The sequence below is a fragment of the Aspergillus uvarum genome (genome assembly GCF_003184745.1).
Source record: "Aspergillus uvarum CBS 121591 unplaced genomic scaffold BO82scaffold_8, whole genome shotgun sequence".
NCBI lineage: Eukaryota > Fungi > Ascomycota > Eurotiomycetes > Eurotiales > Aspergillaceae > Aspergillus > Aspergillus uvarum.
The window spans coordinates 606,427-626,642 of NW_020291305.1; the positions used below are offsets into that span (position 1 = coordinate 606,427).

General features: G+C 54.5%; 9 protein-coding genes across 9 annotated transcripts; 3 read left to right on the plus strand and 6 right to left on the minus strand.

Moving 5' to 3' along the window:
- Nucleotides 1-7: 7 nt before the first annotated feature.
- Nucleotides 8-2,294, minus strand: ayg1 (heptaketide hydrolyase ayg1). Its single transcript, XM_025633018.1, has 6 exons — nt 1,837-2,294; nt 1,702-1,776; nt 907-1,646; nt 649-781; nt 512-585; nt 8-375 (listed from the first exon to the last, which is right to left on the minus strand). Exons 1-6 carry the CDS (start codon nt 1,927-1,929, stop codon nt 270-272), a joined length of 1,221 nt encoding a protein of 406 aa, XP_025495361.1. The 5' UTR covers nt 1,930-2,294; the 3' UTR covers nt 8-269.
- Nucleotides 2,295-3,171: 877 nt separating this feature from the next.
- Nucleotides 3,172-4,730, minus strand: BO82DRAFT_328598 (DUF3500 domain-containing protein). The gene is made up of 2 exons (XM_025633019.1): nt 4,391-4,730; nt 3,172-4,334 (listed from the first exon to the last, which is right to left on the minus strand). The coding sequence occupies exons 1-2, from the start codon at nt 4,605-4,607 to the stop codon at nt 3,244-3,246; spliced, it is 1,308 nt and encodes a 435-aa protein (XP_025495362.1). The 5' UTR covers nt 4,608-4,730; the 3' UTR covers nt 3,172-3,243.
- Nucleotides 4,731-5,179: 449 nt separating this feature from the next.
- Nucleotides 5,180-7,855, minus strand: BO82DRAFT_381164 (putative C6 finger domain protein). The gene is made up of 7 exons (XM_025637825.1): nt 7,678-7,855; nt 7,484-7,596; nt 6,561-7,427; nt 6,416-6,502; nt 6,065-6,360; nt 5,580-6,003; nt 5,180-5,516 (listed from the first exon to the last, which is right to left on the minus strand). Exons 1-7 carry the CDS (start codon nt 7,819-7,821, stop codon nt 5,339-5,341), a joined length of 2,109 nt encoding a protein of 702 aa, XP_025495363.1. The 5' UTR covers nt 7,822-7,855; the 3' UTR covers nt 5,180-5,338.
- A 738-nt stretch (nt 7,856-8,593) lies between these two features.
- BO82DRAFT_362071 (fumarylacetoacetate hydrolase family protein) lies at nt 8,594-10,009 on the plus strand (the record flags this gene model as incomplete). The annotated part of the gene is made up of 3 exons (XM_025636839.1): nt 8,594-8,948; nt 9,012-9,347; nt 9,462-10,009. 3 exons carry the CDS (start codon nt 8,594-8,596, stop codon nt 10,007-10,009), a joined length of 1,239 nt encoding a protein of 412 aa, XP_025495364.1.
- Nucleotides 9,893-11,406, minus strand: BO82DRAFT_328608 (RibD family protein). Its single transcript, XM_025633020.1, has one exon. It carries the CDS (start codon nt 11,140-11,142, stop codon nt 10,228-10,230), a length of 915 nt encoding a protein of 304 aa, XP_025495365.1. The 5' UTR covers nt 11,143-11,406; the 3' UTR covers nt 9,893-10,227.
- A 148-nt stretch (nt 11,407-11,554) lies between these two features.
- fhpA (flavohemoprotein) lies at nt 11,555-12,952 on the minus strand. Its single transcript, XM_025634440.1, has one exon. The coding sequence runs from the start codon at nt 12,930-12,932 to the stop codon at nt 11,676-11,678; it is 1,257 nt and encodes a 418-aa protein (XP_025495366.1). The 5' UTR covers nt 12,933-12,952; the 3' UTR covers nt 11,555-11,675.
- A 1,344-nt stretch (nt 12,953-14,296) lies between these two features.
- BO82DRAFT_328612 (N-acetylglucosamine-6-phosphate deacetylase) lies at nt 14,297-16,174 on the plus strand. The gene is made up of 2 exons (XM_025633021.1): nt 14,297-14,962; nt 15,029-16,174. Exons 1-2 carry the CDS (start codon nt 14,591-14,593, stop codon nt 15,953-15,955), a joined length of 1,299 nt encoding a protein of 432 aa, XP_025495367.1. The 5' UTR covers nt 14,297-14,590; the 3' UTR covers nt 15,956-16,174.
- A 439-nt stretch (nt 16,175-16,613) lies between these two features.
- On the plus strand, nt 16,614-17,991 carry BO82DRAFT_275992 (F-box protein; the record flags this gene model as incomplete). The annotated part of the gene is made up of 2 exons (XM_025631132.1): nt 16,614-17,097; nt 17,156-17,991. The coding sequence occupies 2 exons, from the start codon at nt 16,614-16,616 to the stop codon at nt 17,989-17,991; spliced, it is 1,320 nt and encodes a 439-aa protein (XP_025495368.1).
- A 286-nt stretch (nt 17,992-18,277) lies between these two features.
- Nucleotides 18,278-18,842, minus strand: BO82DRAFT_429658 (nuclear transport factor 2 family protein; the record flags this gene model as incomplete). Its single annotated transcript, XM_025640558.1, has 1 exon — nt 18,278-18,842. The coding sequence occupies exon 1, from the start codon at nt 18,752-18,754 to the stop codon at nt 18,278-18,280; it is 477 nt and encodes a 158-aa protein (XP_025495369.1). The 5' UTR covers nt 18,755-18,842.
- Between the last annotated feature and the right edge of the window lie 1,374 nt (nt 18,843-20,216).

Genomic DNA, 20,216 nt, shown 5'->3' on the forward strand with positions numbered 1-20,216 from the left:
TCTTCATACCTGGATTAAACCATCCATTCAAAGAAGTCGGACTCCCACATCATTGCCTAGCCTATATCTCCACAACAACATTGCTGTCACCCTCGTATAGCCAACCCCCGTAAGCATAACCACGAATGAGCGAGAGATCTGCAAAAAATCCCTTGGGAAAGCTCAAGTCATATTTCTCTTTGATCATGTTACTCATTACTAACCCCAAGACCCAAATCCGACGACCCCATCCCAACCACCACACCTCCCTCCCCTAATTTCCACCCATCTTAATTCTTAAGCATAGCAGGCTTCGACTCCAACACCTCCTCCAACCACTTATACGACACCGGCAGACTATGCGGATACCCCATGTGCGGGAGACCGGGGAAGAAGCTGTTTTTTCCGGTGGAGGATGTAAGTTAGCCCACGCCACGAAAGTAACACGCTTTCTCTCACGTTGGTGCGTTACCCCGGGAGGGTTAGGGGACGAGAAGAGAGGTAGGGCAAGGGGTAAGGGTAAGATACGTACCGTCCTTCCTTGGGAGAGCCGTGGTTGAAGAGGACGAGACAGTCTTCGATGGGGGTGACGCCGTCGTCGACGCCCTATTTTTCTTAGTGCTTTGCTCAGGTTGCTCACGGGGTTGGCAAGCGGGGAGGGAAAGTTACATTCAACAACAGAAGTCTGGTGCTGGGCTGGTCGACGATGCCGGTCTCGACGAGCGAGAACTTCTTCTGCGCGTTGGCGCGGAAGTCGGCGACGTCGGAGTAGCCGTATTTCTTGGCCCAGGCGGGGGTTAATCTATTCCATTAGCAAGGATTATCAGGTTAGTGATTTGGGGGGCGTTGGTTTGGTGTGTTGATGAAGGGGAGGGGGGGAGGATTTCTAGGGCTCAGAGGGGAAAATAGGGTCAGGGGGCAACTCACAAGAAAGGATACTCGTGATCATCGACGCGAGTCAACCACTCCTTATCCATGAAGTAATGGCACCCGGGCCCGTGGGCGATGCAGCCGCGCAGGCGGTCGCGGTGGGTGTGCGCCGCGCGGATGGCGTAGAAGCCGCCCGCACTGAGGCCCCAGGCGGCGACGCGCGCGGCGTCCAGCTCCGGCCGGCTGGCAATGTAATCCAACACGGTGGTCCAGAGGCGATCGGGGGCGTCTGGGTCGCTGGGGTCGGCGGGCGAGTCGGCGGTGCCGGGGATCTCGGCGATGACGACAGCCCACCCGCGGTTGAGGATCTCGTGGGTGCGCTGGCTGTTGTCAGGCCGGTAGCCGTCCAGCCCGGTCATCAGCAGGATGACGGGGACCGGGGCGGCGGCCGAAGCGTGCTCGGGCGTACGCACGAAGAGCGGCACGGTGGGCGCGTCGCCGCCGGCCTTCTGCGTGTGCGGGATGATCACCTCCTCGATCTTCGGGGTCCAGAAGGAGGCCGCCTGCAGGTACACGCGCTTCTGGCGCGCGAAGGCCTCCTTCTTGATGTCGTCCTTGCTGGGGTCGACATAGGGGAAGCGCGAGATGCGGTAGACAACCGCGGCGCGGCGCAGGAGATCCGAGGCCAATTGCGTGTTGTTGCTGCTTAGGGCCTCGCTGGCTTGCTTCTCGAGGGATTCGGCGATGGGGAAGAAGGCCTGCGTGTAGGCGTCTTCGTAGGCGTCGTTGATGTTTTCCTGGATGGGCTTGGCTGAGCAGGCAGAACTGAGATAGAGGGAGGAAGCCGCCTACCTTGATCAACTTCTCGAAGATGGGTGCGAAGTCCTCGATCGATCCGTCATGGAAAGGGTACACCGACTTGTCACACTGTTGGACGGCTTTTCTTAGTTCTTGGTCACAGCATTGATCTTAGGACTGGCCTCATACCGCAAACTTCCACTTGCTCTCCCAAAGGGCCTTGATGGAGCCCTTATGTGGGTAGACTGTGTTGAACTTCTCGCCCATAAGCCATGGAGCCATTTTTGCGTTCTGTTTTGTGATGTGCTTGTGAATCTAAACAGAAGAAAAGTGGTTGAGATCGAGATATCATCTCTCGGATAGAGTCAAGCAGTCGAGGGCCTTTTAAGGCAGACAGTAAACCTGAAAGAGCCGTATGCATGGCCACGACAGCAAAGTCAACGCACAGGAGATATGCAGCTCTTGATGCCTGAAGTCAGGAATGCGCAGGCGAAAAAGGGTGGTTGCGATTGGAAGCAGGGGATACATTAGTGTTGTGAGTTTGGGTTAAAGAGTACTGAACTCTTGTAGCCAGGGAGGGGGTTGCTTCCTGATGTATGAATATTGAGGAATTTCGGGCGAGTATCTTTGCTATGAGGCATTTTCCAGCCACGACATATCGTCAAGAGTAATCTCATTTTGAGTTGCCATTACTGGACGCAAAAGTCCTATTCACAGAGCCTCTGCAGTGGTGTGAATGGAACGAATAGTCAAAAGAGACAGACGCGAGCCCCTCCAAGTCCTCACTGCTCACAGCAGTCTGAAGCTTTGGAGCAGCGCAAAACAGCATTCTGCATGGCCTACCCCGCTATCAGGACAATGAACTCATCCTGTGGGAGATCACACCACAATGTGCACTCTCTTTATTCTGGAGCAGTGGCTGGCGCCATGTTACATCCCCCGTGCATAATTGAGGCAGCTAGTCGCCAGCAGGACAGAGTATATCTTGATTCCTGGCTACTTATGGAGGGGCTGCGTGCATCTTCCGCCGTATCAGAGCCGTTCAAGTTCATGGACCCCACCTTGGCCGGTAGATGGGTTTCGGGTTCTTTGTACAACGCATTCCATTGATCTGGCTGTGTCAAGAGTGAGAATGGTTGGAAAGTTATCGCTGCCGAGACGAGGTAAGGGGGAGAGTAGAGTAAGTTAGCGGGGTAGCCGGTGGTTGTTGTCTCTTGGGGCCTGAGGCAGACAAGATGGCCGATGTTCGATGCTTCCGACTTCGGATGGAGTCCAGCACTTGTTGCGGGGGATGAAGAACTAAAGATTGTGGGGGCTGGGTATTCCGGGGCAAACACCCGGAATACTATTCATCGAATTTCCTCTGAGTTGCAAGGGATTGGCGATTGCAAGGATAACCCCTCAATTAAGACCAGGAAATCCCGATCGTGGGGTGTGGTGGTGTTTGGGACCGGATGTTCCGACGTGGGCCTTGCCTACACGTGCTGCCAAGGAGAATAGGATGGAACCCAGGTTGAGAGAATTCGTATATACGACATTGATAACTATAGAAACACTATTCACATAACTTCATCATATTTACAAGGCTTGAGTATTTCACAGGGCGGACTTCTCCCACACAATCTCCTTCCCATTCAACCCCTCGATTGCGGGGATCTGCGCACGCAACGCATTCCCGTAGTCACCGGCGTTCGGCGTCCGCATCAGGGTGTGGATGTGGAATTTCTTGGGCTCCTCGTTGTTCAGGAACACGCCGGAGTGGTGGTCGAACTCGACCAGGATCACTGGGCTCTGCAAGCGGTAGTAGAAGGGGTCGTCGTTGCCATAGGAGCCGATCCAGCAGAAGTAGGTCTCAGACTCGAACTGGCGGATGTGGTCCAGCTTCAGCTGGCGGGCGCGGGCAGGCAGGTAGAGCAGGTACTGCTCAAAGATCCCGTACATGAGCTTCTTCTGCTCTTCATTGAAGGTGCTGGCGGGGATGCCCTCGTTGGGCACGACGCGGTTGTCCCGGTACGCACCGCAGACATGGCGCTGGTCGTCGCGGTTCCAGCGGCCGGGCGGCATCGCCGGGTCGTGCATCTCGGCGTAGACGCGCGCCTTCTGCTGGAGATCTGGGGACAGGGACTGCATGAGACGCAGGCCAAGTTCCTCCTCCACCTGCATGATGCGAGTGCCGGCGTACGGGCCGGAGTCGATCTCGTTGGGCTCGGCGCCCGTGAACCACGGGGAGGCGACGATCTGGCCCTTGTAGAGGAAGATGTTCAGGCAAAGGTGGTGGCCGTAGAAGGACCAGCCCCACGGACGGTCGGCCGAGGGACGACCGAAGAGGACAAAGTTGTAGGAGAATTCGTTCATGACCTTGACACCATCAACCAGCTCGCCCAGGAAATGGTTGATGCGCATCGCTGCGATGGCCTTCTCGTAGCCTTCGGGAGATAGGGTGACCTTGAGGACGTTCAAGACGGCGTCGCGGAGCTTGCTGTCGATCTCATCAAGCCGAATTCCCTTGTTGCTGAGGAGGAATTCGGGGTTGGACCAGGTCCGCCATTCGGGGGAGTCGATGTGGTAGCACAGAGCTTTGCGCTGGTTTTCGTCGGCAAGGGACAGCACATCTTGAGTGGCTTCGACGATTGTGTCAATTGGGATGCCTTCGTCTTGAAGCTTGAACAGGTCGGGGCGGACGGTTCCTAGGACAGTGATTAGCAAGAGAAATGGACCATTGCTTCCATCGGAGGTAAAATACCGTCGGTGGTTACACCCTTGAAGGGCTCTTGCAGCAGGTCCAGCCAGTGCATGTAAAGCGCGTGCAACCATGGAGGCTGGCGTTGCGTCTTGAACTCGTGTGCATATTCATGGGCATCCTGTGTACGCATCACCTGGAAGCGCTTCAAGCTGAGATCGGGCAAGTATTGACGGTACTCGCCCGTAGGCTTCTGCAATTCGGCCTCGGAGTGAGTCATTGTGGCAGTGTTATGATGGATATGATGCGATTGTGAGGGGGGGAAGCAAGAGACAGGAGGAGGGAGGAGGGGCGAGAGAAGAAGGAGGAAAAGTAGTAGTATTTAGCTTTGGATCCGAGGCAGAGAGAGGTGAATGAATTTATTTATCCTTATCGGATGGGGAAAACTTGTAGGTACCAGGTATGGGGTACGGATTCAGCTTTCCGCCACCCTCTGTTTCCTTTCCCCATACTGCATCCGCTGTTTCCTAGTAGGCCTCCCCACTTTTCCCACAGCACTTCCCCACCGTCCACCGTGGGCTCGGGCTAAATCTTATCCGCCTACACTCAGACATTCAGAAATGGCCTATTGGTAATACACAGTCCTCTGAAATTTGACCCGACGGAACCAACAAAGTTACTGTCAATTTGGTTCTAGGGAGCTGCCTGATGGTTCGCCATCCAAGCCACCGCCTGGCAAATCTTTAATCCCCCCGTGGGGTCGAACATCCTTCGACCCCGTCATTCGGCAATAAATCGGCTTAGTGGGGTTTCTTTGCAGCTCTGGTGGTACGTATTACCGCAGCAGCTTCGGCCAGAACATACATCATTTCCTCGATTCTACATGAAACCAGCTCAATTTCGCAGACAAGCGTTGGTGTACAACAGCATTCACGCAACGACGCCCACGGTCTTGTCATAGTCATAACTCAAGGTCACTTGCCCACATACACAATTCATTAGATACATTAATCACAACAACCGCAGGAGTTCCAAGTCCTTGGCTACAGCCGGACTATGAGGTGCGCAGCTCTCCAGGAATCGCAGCATTTCTTGGTTCCATTGCTCCCAGCCCGGGGGTAAAGTATCCCGCACGCGGGATTCTGGTGAGTGGGATATACAGTAGAAGAGGAGTACTTGGCCGAAAAATCTAGGAGATGGTCAGTCATCACTGCATGGAAGGGGGGCAGATTCGATGCTTGTGAGAACTCACTGAGAGCAGAAAGCGAAACGGATCGGAATGCAGCTCTTCATCAGGCGGAAGATGCCGCCGACAACAGGCCAGTTCATGGCGTTCAGCAGTCCGCTGCGGATTTGTTCGAGATCCTGGTCCGTTAATAAGCTGGGGATGTGGAGGGCTTTGTAGAGGTAAGGGCGGCCAATGTGGAATTTGGCAATCATGTAGCGACCACGAAGCATAGCTTCGGAGACGGCAGTCGCGGGAGAAAGGGCATGACGGGTCGGGTCGAACGGTAAGTGAGATTCGGTGGATGAAGAATCGGCTGTATCATGGTCTGTAGAAGGGTTGGGTGGATTGTCGGAGAACTGCAAGGCAGCAGGTAGGTTGACCCGCCACTGATCTAGCTGGTGGTGCAGCTCTGTATTGATGGCGGGACGGGGGAATGTCCCTGAGTCGGCTGTAACAGAGCTAATGTCAGTTGTGACTGAACGAGCGGAAATAAGAGGCGATCAACTCACAGTAGAAATACAATGAATTCCGGATACGGGTTAGTATTATACGGTGGGCGACCTGCGCAAGGAAATGGTATTGGAAAAAAGAATCGTCTATCTCGTCCAAAGACAAGGTTCGAGATGCGCCGAAGCCAACGCTTTCGAAGCTGATAAACTTGGGGATTGGGACAAGCTCTTCAAGGCGTGCAAGGCCGCTCGGCGGGACATGTAATTCTTGAATCAGGATCGTCTCGTTCATGAGACAATTCCAGTACACTCTCGACTTCATGTCGCCTTCCCACTCGTCAAAATGGACGTCACGGCTAAGGATGTTAGCCACCTAATCGCCACGGGAAGGACAGGAGGGAAATCACGTACTTGGTGAGCATGGAAAGACAACAGGTAGCAGCACGATGGATCATAGCCCAAGAGTCCAAGGGCCGCAGGATCTGACTGTAATAAACACTGCAAACGCGAGTCAGAATCCGACGATCAATCTTGTACACTTGTGGGGTGATCGTACAATGAAAGTAGATAAAACTGGCAGCTTTGAAGATCGTTGCCACACATCAAGAAGCCCATGCGTTGGCGAGCCTCGTTGAAAAAGCGTAAGCCAGGAGGTTCTTCACAGACGACCCCCATCCACTCGGGCGGCTCAAATCGACTATTCCTGCTCCCTGGTAAGGGATAGTTTCCCTCTTGATAAGCGTGGACTGCAATACAGCCTAGGGCCATGATATTCAGGGCGAGACAGCTCTCGATCGTATATCCGAAGTTGCTTTCAATCGCAGCTCCTAGTGTCGAGGCGAAGTAAAAGTTCTTGTCGACGATCGGCGTGTAGAGGTTAAACGTGGTGAAAAATGCGTCCGAAAGCCCTTTGATCATGGCCAGTGGGAGTGCCTCCAGCCAGTTGTTTCCAGCGTGCGGAGGAAAAGGGCAAATGTACATCGGCAGCATAGGCCTTTTCATCTCGATGTCAATCACGTAGTTCTTCCCGAGCTTCTCATAGGCCTCGAGAAGTCTACTTGGAAGGATGTTTTGAGCTCCAAGCCAAGAGATCACCCCATGCTGACTGAAAGAAATTGAAACGAGGCCAGTCGAATCCACTGCGCCTGAGGGGAGATAGCTAGGGCTGTCATGCTCTAGATCATTATTGAGTTCCACTGTTCTCGGTGTGAGGCCTTGCAATTGAGACCTTTCAGAGCCCACCGGCTCCTTGGAGCTTAGATTACGCCGTGTTAGAGGCGAGACACCTGGGGAGGCATCTAATGCCTGAATCATTTCATTTCGAAGAGCACGAATGTCACCGGATATGGCAGTGGGGACACTTTCAAGTTTTGTCTCGAGTCGATGGAGAGTGCTCATAATCAAACTCAGAGAATGATCCCGCCTGTGATGAATTAGTCCGGTAAGTCCATCATTAGTAGGTGCTTAAGTGCCCCTCACTTGGAAGTCTTGCGCTCATTATAGACGCATTCCAAGCCAAGCGACTTGCATAGTCCACATTTTGGCCGTGATTCGTCACATCTGGTCTTTTTCAATCTGCAATTCTCACAGGCCTATGACTAGTTATTCCAGTTCATTTTACACCGAAGTTCTCCTGAAAGTCGTGAAAGGGCGATGTCAAAAGAGTAACCTACCACTGTGGCTATGAAATTCCGGGGTTTCTTAACCGAGCCCGAGGCCCTGCTGTGCTCCGGGCTGTCATGAGAGAGATGATCGGGAAGCTCTGGAGTCTGAGAGTCACTGTGGGATAATGACCCTGAATAGGGACGTTTGTTCATGGTATAGAATCACGAACAGTTTGGATATCATGACATCGTTGCTGAGTGCACTAGATGGCTCTGCGATCCGGATGAGTCGATAGATAGGCGGCTTCATGTGACTCGAAAATGCTCGCTCCATTACCACGTGACCAGATGCTGGGGACGGATGTGTTTGCGTTGTTTGCTGCTTGCAGCTGCGATAGACGATAAGTTAGCAGCGGGGCTTCCGGCACGTGCACCGGAGTTTGCGGAGCTAAGCATGGACTGTGCATTTACCCCACGGCGCTTCGACCTTGGCATCTGAGTTACTCCGCACTTTTCAAGCTGTTTAGAGAGGGCAGTTGTGCCACTGGATACCATGGGTTGATCGTCTCGTAGAACTTATGGACAGCCTTTGCTTATTCAAAGCGCTGTCTGTCTCATCGGCGTGCAGAGCCGTTTCTCACATTTTGCCTGTGGCTCAAGAAACAGGAGCATCAAAGTCTTTCCGCTAGATTTGAGCACTCACGTTGCAAAGATGCAGTGTCCAATAAGTCGAAGTATTGAAGATCACTGAATCAAAAATGGTTTCTTCGTCTATCAAAGATGACATCTCCCAGTGGGTCACAGTTCTCTTGCAGAAAAGGAATCAGAGGCTACAGACAGTGTCATCGGCAGCGTAATGTGGAGAGCATGTTCGGGATGTGGACATAAACTGCAAACCCAGGAATAGCGTCCAACCGCATTGATATATCATGTTCAAATGCTCAGAAATTCGATGATACAAATCAACACTGCAATTGAGGTCAAGATGGCCTCCTCCAATTACAGCGATCATTTCTCTATCAAGAACCTTCCATACGGCGTCGCCTCGTCTTCGACGCGAGCTGGCCCGCAATGCGTGACTCGGCTCAGCAACACCGTCATCTTCCTAGATGACCTCCAACGAAACGGAGTATTCAACTCTGTTACCGAACTCCCTTCTGGAATCTTCAAGCCATCGACCTTGAATGACTTTGCTGCCCTCCCCAAGACAATCCACACGCAAGTCCGTCATGCCCTGCAACTGGCGCTGCAAAATGGCGTGGAAGGCCTTCCCACAGGAAGCACTGCAGACATCAGCGAGGTCCAGATGCATCTCCCTGTCTCGATTCCAGCTTATACAGGTCATTAGCCCCATTCAGAAAATGCCCTTCTCCATTCGAGCCGAAGCTAACGACAACCCCCAGACTTCTGCAGCAGCAAGGCCCACAACATCAACGCCGGGCGAGCGATCCTCGGCCACGAGAGTCTGCCGCCGTGCTTCTACCATATCCCCATCGCCTACAACGGACGTGCCAGCACAATCTCCGTCTCTGGGACCCCAGTCCACCGGCCCCGGGGCCACTTTGTCGACAGGACCGTGACGACCCACAAAGAAGTCATCTACGCGCCAACACGTGCCTTGGACTACGAACTCGAGTTGGGCATTGTGATCGGTGCCCCGTTGCCGTTGGGCCAGGGGCTTACTGCCAAGGACGCCGAGGCACATATCTTCGGGCTCGTGCTCTTGAATGACTGGAGTGGTACGTCGACTATGCAATCTCTGTGAAGCCATCGAGATTGATTTTCCCTCCATGGCATTTCACCTTCCATCTGGCAGGAACAGACAACGAGTATTTGGCTAACAAGCGCCACAGCACGCGACATCCAAGGCTTCGAAATGATCCCCCTCGGCCCACTGAACGGGAAGAACTTTGGCTCGACCATCTCCCCCTGGATCGTCACCTTGGAGGCGTTGGAGGCGTTCCGCACAGACGGCCCGGAGCCGCAGAGCGCTTCCGTCCCGCCGTACCTGCAGGACTCGGGCGCCTACAATTATGATATCCAGCTGAAGGTCGAGTTGGAGACTTCTTCCGGGGCGAGAACGGTGCTGGGAGAGACTAATGCGAAGGAGCTGTACTGGAGCCTCGGGCAGATGTGCGCGCACCTGACGAGCACGGGGTGCAATCTGCATACCGGGGAGATTCTGGGCACTGGGACGGTCAGTGGGGCTGCGGAGGGGTCCTATGGCTGTCTGCTGGAAGTGACCAAGGGAGGCAAGGTGAAGGCTAAGCTGGCCGACGATGACGAGCGGACATACCTGGTCGATGGGGATGTGGTGACCATGACTGCCTGGGCGGGCGAAGGAGTCGGGTTTGGCGAGTGTACGGGGCAGATACTTCCTGCTAAGGAAGTCCGGGCTTAGATTAGTGCTGTTATACAGAAATCTAACACCCAGATTCCCCTCTTTCAACTTCCCGGTAGCCTTTTTCCTAAGTCTAATGATATAAGTAATCTGGGGGAGAACCCCCACACCCCCCTTTCTTTCAGCTTCCCAGCAACCTCAATCCCAAGTCCAGTAATATAATAGTATCTGGGGTGGAACCCCCAACCCCCTTCTTTCAACACCCCAATAACCACAACCTAGGAATCAACCCTAATCCTCCCACAAAGCACCACATCCTCCCCAAAAGGATACCACCTAACCCCCGTCAACCGCGACGCCGGCACAACAACCCCGCCCTCCACCCTCCTCGGCGGACAAACCACCACCCCGCCCCGCCCCAACCACGTCGGCGCAATGGTCACGATCACCGAACTGACCAGTCCCTGAAACCTCGGCTCCAACAACGAATTAATCACCGCCGCCCCGCCCTCAATCATAATACTGCGCACCCCCTCCTCCCGCCGCAGATACTCCAGCACCTGCCTCCAATCGAACTCTTTCCTCCCTTTTCCCTCCCCCTTCCCCTCCTCGTTCCCCCCACAATCCCCTGGGAAATTCCCCCAAGGAACAGGAATAAACCGCCCCCCAACCCCCTCCAACACCCCCCTCACCTCCGAATCGACCTCCGTCCCCTCCGCAATCAGCACCCACGGCGCCCGCCCGCGGCCCCGCCGCACCATCTCCACGATCTTGGCCTGCGACGTGATCCGCCAGCGCGCCGAGGGATCCACGATGATGGGCCGCGGTTGGCCCTCCAGATTGTCCGCACCGTACCCGCCTACCCCGGCGATCCGGCAGTTTAGGCCCGGGTCGTCGGCGATGGCCGTGCCGACGCCGATCAGGATCGCGTCGTGCCGGGAGCGCAGGTAGTGCGTCATGGCTTTGGATTGCGGGCCTGAGAGGACGGTGCGCGTGCCTGGGGAGAGCGCGAGGGAGGAGTCGAGCGAGGTCGCGAAGGTGAGGGTTGTGAACGGGAGGGTTGGTTCGGCATTGTGGGTTTGGGTGGTGGTTGAGGGCGAGGGTGAGGGTGAGGGGACTGGGGGGAGGTGTGGTTCGAGGAATTCGCGGTCGGAGGCGGGGAAGGTTAGGGCGTCGCTTGGGGGGGTGGTCATGTCTTTGTCGATGGTCTTTTTGGGTGGTAATGTGAGAGATTGAGGGTTGGTGTATTGAGAATTGGGGTGTTGCTGTGTTGGAAATCAAGTTTGTTGATGGATATGTTTGCCAGGTGAGGTGTGAGGGAGTGTTTGCGGGGAAAGGTGTCGATAGAAAATGTAGCAGGCCTTAGGCTATAAGGCATCAATTGTAGCTGCTGTACTGTGTAGTTGCTGTAACCCCACTATGGACGGGAGATAATCAGCGATTTTACCCCTCACCGGTAGCCGTTTGAGGGGTTCTTGGCGAACACCTTGAAGGTTGTCAGAGCTTGTGTCTGAAAAATTATCTACTACTCTGCATGGACGTAGACAGAATTCTGGAAATTCCAAGTCTAAAATTGAGATCTTGATTATGCATCTAAAATCATGAGAGGAGTATCTAGGCTAATAATGCTATCTAAGAAACGAAAACAAATGCGATCGTAATCCGTGAAGATGCGAAGAATGATCTAGTTGGAAACCACAATATGCCAATATGCACAGCCACCGGCTCAAGCGGGAATACCACCGGTACCGAACAGCTCCATCTTGATGCGATCATCGGCAACGCCCGCGGCGGTCAGCTTCTGCTTCACATCCAGCATGAACGCGGCCGGGCCACAGATGTAGTATTTGGTGGTCGCGTCATCCAGGTAGAGGTCCTTCTGCTTGTCCAGCTGGTTCACGTCCAGGCGGCCCGCGACATCGTAGTCCTCGCCCTGCTTCTCCTCGGCGCCGGGGTGGCTGGTGAAGAAGAGAGCGTGCAGGTTGGGCACCTTGGCAGCCAGCTCCTTGATCTGCGGGCGGAAGGCGCGCGCCGCGGAGGTGCGCGCGCCGTGCGCGTAGGTGATCTTGCGCTGGGTCTGGGCCTCGGGGCCGTCGAGGATTGTGTTGAGGATGGAGGTGAGCGGGGTCAGACCGACACCAGCGGCCAGGAGGACAATCGGGCTGCTGCTCTGCTTCTCCTCGTCGGCGAGGAAGAAATCACCGTAGGGGTGAGAGACGCGGACGATGTCGCCCTCCTTCTTGAGATCGTGCAGGATGTTGGAGACGTAGCCAGGGTGGCGCTTGGCCGAGGGCTCGGTGGGCTCGAGACCGGCCTCCCTCTTGACGCTGATGCGGTAGTACTCCGGCACGGGTTTGTCGCTGAGCGAGTACTGGCGGCTCTGGGGGTAGTTGAGCTCCGAAACGAACACCTCCACGGAGATGTATTGTCCGGGGCGGAAGGCCGGCAGAGGCTTGCCGTCGACGGGCTCCAGGTAGAACGAAGTGATCTCAGACGACTCGGGCACCTTCTTGGCAATGCGGAACTCGCGGAAATCAGTCCAGCCGTCCGCCTCCTTGTAGAGGTCGGCTTCGCGGTTGATCATGATGTCGGCCAACTGCCAGTAGGCGGCACCCCAAGCATCGAGGATCTCGGGCGTCAGGGCGTCTCCGAGGACTTCGCCCATGGCCTCGAGGAGGTACTTGCCGACGATCTTGTAGTGCTCGGGCCGGATATAGAGGGAGGCGTGCTTGTGGCAGATCAACTCGACCGCGGGACTCAAGGCACCCAGGTTGTCGATGTTGGAGGCATAGGCGAAGAGAGCGCCGGCGAGAGCGACGGGCTGGTGGCCATTGACCTGGTTGGCCGTGTTGAAAACGGTGTTGAGCTCTGGGTGTGCAGTGAGCATGTTCTTATAGAACACCGTCGTGATGGTCTTGCCATGAATCTGCAAGACAGGCACGGTGGCCTTGATGATGGCAATTTGTTCTTGCGTCAGACCCATGATGTAATGATATGATATCAATATGTCAACAAATGTTCTAATTGATGCAATGTCAATATGAGATTGTATGTCTTGGAGATTGCAAAGGAGAAAGCAATTTCATCCGTGAGTCCACGGGTGTATTTATATGCCAATGGGCAACCAATTGGCCCAGCAGGTCGACAATAGAGTGGGTATGCATGATGTGGCGGACGAACTTTTTTCATGCGGTTTTTTGCATCGGGCGGAAGAAAGCTGACATCTCCGCGGAGAAGCTGGGGAAGACGTCAGTTGGTACAGTCGGTACCTCGCCAAACAGCCCAAATCAAATCAGGTTCCTGACAATGTTAAGCCGGACGGACCATTCTCGGTCCTGATGTCTACGGGATGGATTGAATCGCTGGATTGGCCCCTGAATGCGTGGCTTGCAGTCTGTAGTCAGGTACCTCATAATAACTAAGACATCTGTTGCGATGCCCGTTCGTAATGAGTCTCAGTCCTGAGACCATATTCCTCACTGGGATGTATACAGAGATGAAACACGAACGCAGTAGCGAGGATATGGGACGACCAGCCAACAGTCATGAGGCAATAAATTATTATACGAAAAGGATCAGCCCATGTCTGACCGGGAGTTTTAGGGGTTTCTGGCAGAGGCCGAGTCTCGGCCGTTGTATGATTAGAGTATGGTTTACCGCAGTCCAGGAACCATGGGTACAAATTGGCATGGCGCGGGTGTGTTGAGTCAGTGGGACATGGAAAACTTCATCGCGAGGCCATAACTAATACTAACTTGTTAACGGCAGGTTCTAGAGCCAGCAAGAAAATCCAGAGACGGAAGGACGGCTCCTGCGGGAATTGCGGAACATGCGGCCGCCCTATCAGAGACTGCCCGACCATGCTGACCTGGTGTGCACGTATTAGTCAGACACCGCATCAAGTTGATAATATATATCTGCACAATTTATGACCTTACTTACTAAGCTATGCTGTATCTCTCACGTGATAAGGCAAGGTTCCTCACCTGCCTGAAAGTGACGGTGACATTAGCCTACCGGAGCTAACCCAATGCGGAATCCCCCGCTGGCTGGCCGGCTGGCACTGTAACATCCTCCATCATACAGTGACCTCATGTTCAATGTCGGCATGCAGCCATCTTAGTCAGGATACTCGATGATGCTGCCGATACTGACGCTGAAACGCCGTGATGCTGAAGGAATGCTTTATTGCATCTCGCAGGGCTGTTGAGAAGCCGGTCAGCAACAGATCAGCTGCCCTGGCAGTGGATTGCTCTCCACTCGAACCCTTAAGTGCATGGAGTCATATGCGTGGCAACACTCCTCGCTATGACTCGGTATCAGTAAGAGAAAGATAACTCTAATCTGCCGATGTCACCTTTCTTTCTACTACGTGACGTTTCGGGTGTTCCTTTCCGGTTCCATGCCCCTCCACGCTTTCTCCAAAGGCATTGTCTGCTGGATGTCACCGTCCTGCTCGAGTATCCTTTTCCAGGGTTGCCTCGCTCGCTGGTGACTCTGCAACTATTTACCATGCATGTCGTCCTGCTCGTCGCTGTGGCCTTTTCTTCTACACCTTGCCGCAAGAGCTCACTCTCCTCACTTCCAGCTCCTTGACCAGTACTGATTCATACTTCTGAAACGTCCCGCCTCATTATCAATATGCCGGGGAAAACTGCACCGCCGCGCCGGATCACTAAGTTCACAAATTGCCGGATTGTGAAGGGTAGCCAGCTCGTGAAGGAAGACCTTTGGATTGACTCATTGTCCGGCAAGATCCTTAAAGATCAGGAAGCGTTCTACGACTTTCATCTCTCCCCGGATGAGGTCATTGATCTCGGCGGGCGCATCGTCGCCCCGGGACTTATCGACGTGCAGCTGAACGGTGCCCAGGGCTTTGACTTCTCTGTACCCCAAGCTACCACCGAAGAATATGAGAGGGGTTTGCGCATGGTCAACAAGGGCCTTGCTCGGATGGGTGTGACCTCATATCTCCCTACCGTTGTGAGCTCCACGCCAGAGGTTTACTGGAAGGTATGTCTACGGAAAGCACTCCCAGGCTTGAAGATATCGACTAACCAGTAGCAATTATTGCTCTAGGTTCTACCCTCGTTAGGTCCCACAGGAAGCGATGCCGAGCCTCAAGACGGCGCCGAGTCACTAGGCGCTCACGTAGAAGGGCCGTTCATCAGCCCCGGTCGCAACGGCATACACAAATCCGAAGTGCTGCGCGCAGCCCAGAGCCTAGAAGACATAGTGGAATGTTACGGCTCGAACAATTTGACCGGGTCGTCCCAAACAATCCGAATGATCACTGCGGCGCCTGAAGTCGGCAACATGCTGAATCAAATCCCATCGCTTACCTCGAAAAACATCATCTATTCGATCGGCCACTCAGACGCTACCTACGAGCAAGCTCTCGCCGCTACCCAAAGCGGCGCTACCATGATCACCCACCTGTTCAATGCCATGCGCCCGTTCTACCATCGCAACCCCGGAGTCTTCGGTCTGTTCGGTCAGACCGATCGCCCGCGACCCTTCTACGGTGTCATCGCTGACGGCATCCACTTGCACCCGACTTCAATCCGCATCGCCTACAACGCTCACCCGACCGGGCTGGTTCTCGTGACGGACGCCATGAGGCTATGTGGACTACCAGACGGAGTCTACGACTGGACTAACGGGGACCGCATCGTGAAGACCGGCGCACGGCTAACCCTGGAGGGGTCGGATAAGATTGCCGGAAGCTCCGCGACCTTGATCGAGTGCGTCAACAATTTCCGTCGGTGGTCAGGGGCCTCGACCGCAGAGGCCTTGGATGCCGCCACGGCCACCCCGGCGCGTCTTCTCGGCTTGGAGGGAGTCAAGGGCTCGTTGAGCAAGGGCGCGGATGCGGATCTGATCGTTTTGGATGACGAAGAGGATCCCTTCTCCGGCCCAACACTGACTATTCGTCAGGTGTGGAAGCGGGGTGTGAAGGTATTCGACACTGAACATGATGGTGGTGTTGTCCCTTCGAAGGCTTGAGTCTTCTATTTAAATTTGCCTTTGGCTATTTTTGCTTCGTTGAGCATGGTACTTGGCCGTCAAAACATCGGATCGGCATGAAGAGACTAGAGCACTGAACTATGGATGCGATGGTTGGCTTAAGCTACTTGCCTGTTGAGCTGTGTACTTGCTTTCAAGATTGGGGTTGGCGCATCGTGTTTTACAGCGTATTTAAAGTAGACATTGCTTAAAATTTAGAGAGGCTGTGTTTCCATTCTAAATAATTGCCATCCAAGGTTTATCTTTCAAGGGTCTCCCTATAGTAGATTCCGCCTTGGTGCTTTTGAGATGGATTGCGGACCGCTTATCTTCTGGTGGAATTTCCTCGCCTGAGACAGCGATGCTCTTGATGGCTTGTGGTTCCGATCATAATGTCCCGAGTTGTCTTGCAATCTTCACGACCAGCCGGATAACACACCGCCAACAGTCTGCTATCTCCAAAGGAGTTTCGAGTTCGTCAAAGCTCGCAAGGCTGAGGTGATTTACAACGACAAATAGCCCATCAAGGAATGGCCAGACCCGCCTGGCCCGCCGCCCCCAACCACCCAACCGTCACATATATACTCCAGCAACGCCAATGCCAGCCCGCTCCCTGCCCCGTCCTCTTCTGGCATCTCCTCAACCATCAAGCCAAAAAATGCAGCTTCTCCAACTACCCACAGAGATCCTGCAAGCCATCATCGGCCTGATCTCTTCCCGAGCGTCACTCGCTCGCATGGCGCGTGTGTGCCGACAACTCGAGGCGCTAGTCGACCCAATCCTCTACCGGTCCATCTACCTGCGCAACCACGACGGTGAAACCTTCATTCGCGCACTAGAGCTCCGCCCAGCCCTGGCGCAGTACATCCGCGAGCTGCTGGTCCACTATCACTATGTCAATGTCCCCAACCAGCAGGAATACTACCCGCTGTTGGTGGAGAGTCTGGTGCCGACGATCCGCCGGCTGGTCAACCTCCGGCGGCTGACGGTCAAGGGGCTCCTCTACGATGCGCCGCGGGACTACGACGATCCGGACTCGGGCAATGTAGAGAGATTCGACGATTACGCGGCGGAGTGGTTTCGGCTGTTTGAGCAGGCTGGGCACCCGGGGGCCGCGGATATCCTGCCTTCCTTGGAGTCATGTCCGTTAGATGATTCCCCTCTCCCGAATAGCACACGATGCTGATTTCCTCGCTGAAGGCCAAATGATCATGGACGACGTACCCTACAACCCAGAGATCCGCACGGAACTGTGGAGCTTTGATACGCGGAGCTCCGTCATGGTCCACCCGCACCTACGGGAACTGACCCTGGTCGGAGCGCTCGTCGGGGGCCTGGATCCTGCCCTGCAGTACGAGCCGCGCTCCACCCGGCTGGAGAGTCTCACCCTGCTCTGTTGTGATGTATCCTGGGGCGGGTTGCGTGAGCTGCTGAGTGTCCCTAAAGCCTTGAAGCACCTCACCTGGAAAGGTGTCCCAGCAACAAGTCCTCCGGAATTCTGGCCGGCAGACCGACAGAGCTACGTCGACGCTATCCGCACGCATGCCGACTCGCTGGTCAGTCTGGATCTAGACTTCTATGCGATTGGCAGCCACAACCCGCCGTTGGATTTCCGGGATTTCCGGGGTCTGCGACAGCTTACGATTGATCCGACGGTGCTGAGAGGTGATAGTAGGGATACGGGTGGACACTCTACGGAGTGTCTGCTTCCGGACAGTCTAAAGAGGTTGGTTTTTCGGGAGTATAGAGAGTACAGCGTGCCAGACCAGGAGACTTTGCCACTCGTCTATCGCTGGGCGATGACGGGGGCGCTGCCTCGTCTGCGGAGCGTCACGGTTCAGTCGGCCAAGTTCTCTCAAACTGAGATCTTGCATCGCGCCCTTAATGCGAAGATGCGTTTCGATGATGCTTTTCGGTCGGTTGGCGTGCAGCTCGAGTATGAGAAAGTCCGGTCCAGCCTGGAAGAGGAGCATGTCGGGTTCGACTGCCATTGTTGCACGTACGCCTTGCGATGGAATAACGGGTTGGATTATTGAGGTGTTGCATCAGTGGGGCATTGCTGTGAAATATGAACACGGATCTTAATACGCTCAATTAACAAGATCTGGCAGGTTGTGCCCGGATGAGTAGCAATCGATAGGCACAATATGTCCGTGCTATCACTCCAGTCCCACAAAAGAACCAACAAGTCTTCTCCAGGGTACTAACCCATCAATCATACCACCTCCTACTATGAAGTACCTTCCTTACATCCAGCCACCCACCCACCCTCATACTCCCCCTAACCCAACATAACCCCATCCCACCATCCAGCCCTCAATGTTAATTCCCAGTCATGACCCCCCAATCCCCCTCCGTCCACACCAAATTCATCCTCCAGCGCTTGATCCTCCACACCCCGTTTCCCTCCGAAAGATCCCTCTCCACATCAACCGAATACAGCGCCCCACTCATCAACCGGGCAGTACCAGGCTGGTTCCCCTGGCCCGCCCGGAAATGCTGCGCCAACGCCGAGGCGGTCACAGTCGCGGTGGTACTATCCTCCGCGGGCAGGTTGATGCGCACATTACTCAAGAAGTGGGTGGTGTCCAGCTTGGAAACAGAGTCCCAGCTGCCGGACTTGATGGCCGCGCGGCCCTCCATCACGCGGCCGTTGAAGTCGAAGACCGCGTCCTCGAAGAAGGCCGACTCGAAGAGGGGGAGGTCGGCGTCGTCGAAGGAGAGGACGGCGCGGTAGAGGGGGTCGATGATTGCTTCGCGCAGGGGTAGGGCGGGAAGGGTGGTGGGGAAGAAGGACATTGTTCTTTGGGAGGGGGGAGGGGGTCGATGAGGTGGGTGGGTGGTCTGTGGATTGGATTGAGAGTTTCTGTGGCTCTTATTCCGGTTTGTTTCTGGGCTTTGTTTGGTTTGGTTTGAGAGGGATGAGGGGGTACTGGAGCGCCTGTGATTGTGGGAGGTTATATACTACTAATCTTACAGTTCTTTATAATGTGACCACCGAAGAGATCCAGACATCAGACAAGGCTGTCCATGAGTGAGAGACTCGCCGTAGAGGCCGGAGACCGAAAGGAAATACCGAGTCTCCTACCGAGTCGTTCGGTCGAGGGCGTAAAATCCGCGACTAATCTCCGTGGCCCTAACCGGTGGGAGCTGAGCTCTAGTCCAATCATCGCCTTAGTGACATGCTGGGAATCAATACCTCATCGCCGGGATCACCAATGAGTACGATGAAGAGCCTAGAATCTCCTGGAGAGAACTTATACCTCATGCTTAGGGCGGCTGTAAGCCGTTTCCTGGCGTAATGGAAATGCTTGTCTCTTCTTGGCTCTCCCCTCCCGTCCCGCGCCATGCCGATTCCGACTCAGTGGGCTTACAGCATAGCGCCCTCGGCTTCCGCCATTTCTCGGGACCTATCCATACGGACTGGTCGAGGGTAGGACTGTGTTCATCGTTCTGTGGTGCCAGCGGGGAGATATAATTGAACTCGGCAAGTTCATCCAGGAACAAGGTATCACTTACATCAAGGCCACCACAGCAAACATATGCCGCCCCATAGCTGAATCACGGGAATGCCAACCTGCACAAAGCGATCAACTGGCTCTGTGACTTGGGATGAAGAGGGAGGGAATTGCTGAGGTATATGAACAGTCCCGAGCTGACTGACCATCACGTCTACCAGGACCGATAAGCCACAAGGAAGTATCTTGCCCACTGCTGGACACGGATGTATCGAACGAAGACATCGCGCACTTGCGGATTGACGGTGCCCTGATGTTCCACAGCCGAGTCGCCGTTGACACAGAAGTCAACACTCCGGACTGCGCATTGAGCTTGGGGCATTGAGAGCAACATTGTGAAAGCCTGAGATGGGGCTCTGTATGCAGCAGCGGTGACATTTCGTAAGAGCAATCCCTCTCTGCTCGTGGCTCATGTCGTCTTTGCCCCGAACGAATTATACGTCAATGACGGGAGGCTTCGATTCTCGCTAGCAGCATCTGCTCGTCCGGAGTACATATTCCTGCCAGGGCCATTTCTCTCGACCGCAGACCGTTGAGTGACCATTTCCAACATAGATTTTCCTCTTTTTACAGGAACCTCATCAGTATTTTTTCATTCTTCCAGGACTCACTTTGTTTCGACTACTCATAAGCTTCTGCTGTACCTGACTGATTTGCATCTTTATTTAAAAGATGGATTACCAGACTCGCCGAGTCTTATGCTCTAGTTACTCAAGTGTGCAATCATCTCATCAACTGGCGGA

Coding starts and splice junctions, on each gene's coding strand:
- ayg1 (XM_025633018.1), bottom strand. CDS start 1,929: ATGGCTCCATGGCTTATGGGCGAGAAGTTCAACACAGTCTACCCACAT. Junction 1,647..1,701: donor TCTTCGAGAAGTTGATCAAG/GTAGGCGGCTTC, acceptor AAGCCCATCCAG/GAAAACATCAACGACGCCTA. Junction 586..648: donor CCAGACTTCTGTTGTTGAAT/GTAACTTTCCCT, acceptor TAAGAAAAATAG/GGCGTCGACGACGGCGTCAC.
- BO82DRAFT_328598 (XM_025633019.1), bottom strand. CDS start 4,607: ATGACTCACTCCGAGGCCGAATTGCAGAAGCCTACGGGCGAGTACCGT. Junction 4,335..4,390: donor CAAGGGTGTAACCACCGACG/GTATTTTACCTC, acceptor TCACTGTCCTAG/GAACCGTCCGCCCCGACCTG.
- BO82DRAFT_381164 (XM_025637825.1), bottom strand. CDS start 7,821: ATGAACAAACGTCCCTATTCAGGGTCATTATCCCACAGTGACTCTCAG. Junction 6,361..6,415: donor TGTCTTTCCATGCTCACCAA/GTACGTGATTTC, acceptor TAACATCCTTAG/CCGTGACGTCCATTTTGACG. Junction 6,004..6,064: donor GAATTCATTGTATTTCTACT/GTGAGTTGATCG, acceptor GCTCTGTTACAG/CCGACTCAGGGACATTCCCC.
- BO82DRAFT_328608 (XM_025633020.1), bottom strand. CDS start 11,142: ATGACCACCCCCCCAAGCGACGCCCTAACCTTCCCCGCCTCCGACCGC.
- fhpA (XM_025634440.1), bottom strand. CDS start 12,932: ATGGGTCTGACGCAAGAACAAATTGCCATCATCAAGGCCACCGTGCCT.
- BO82DRAFT_328612 (XM_025633021.1), top strand. CDS start 14,591: ATGCCGGGGAAAACTGCACCGCCGCGCCGGATCACTAAGTTCACAAAT. Junction 14,963..15,028: donor CGCCAGAGGTTTACTGGAAG/GTATGTCTACGG, acceptor TTATTGCTCTAG/GTTCTACCCTCGTTAGGTCC.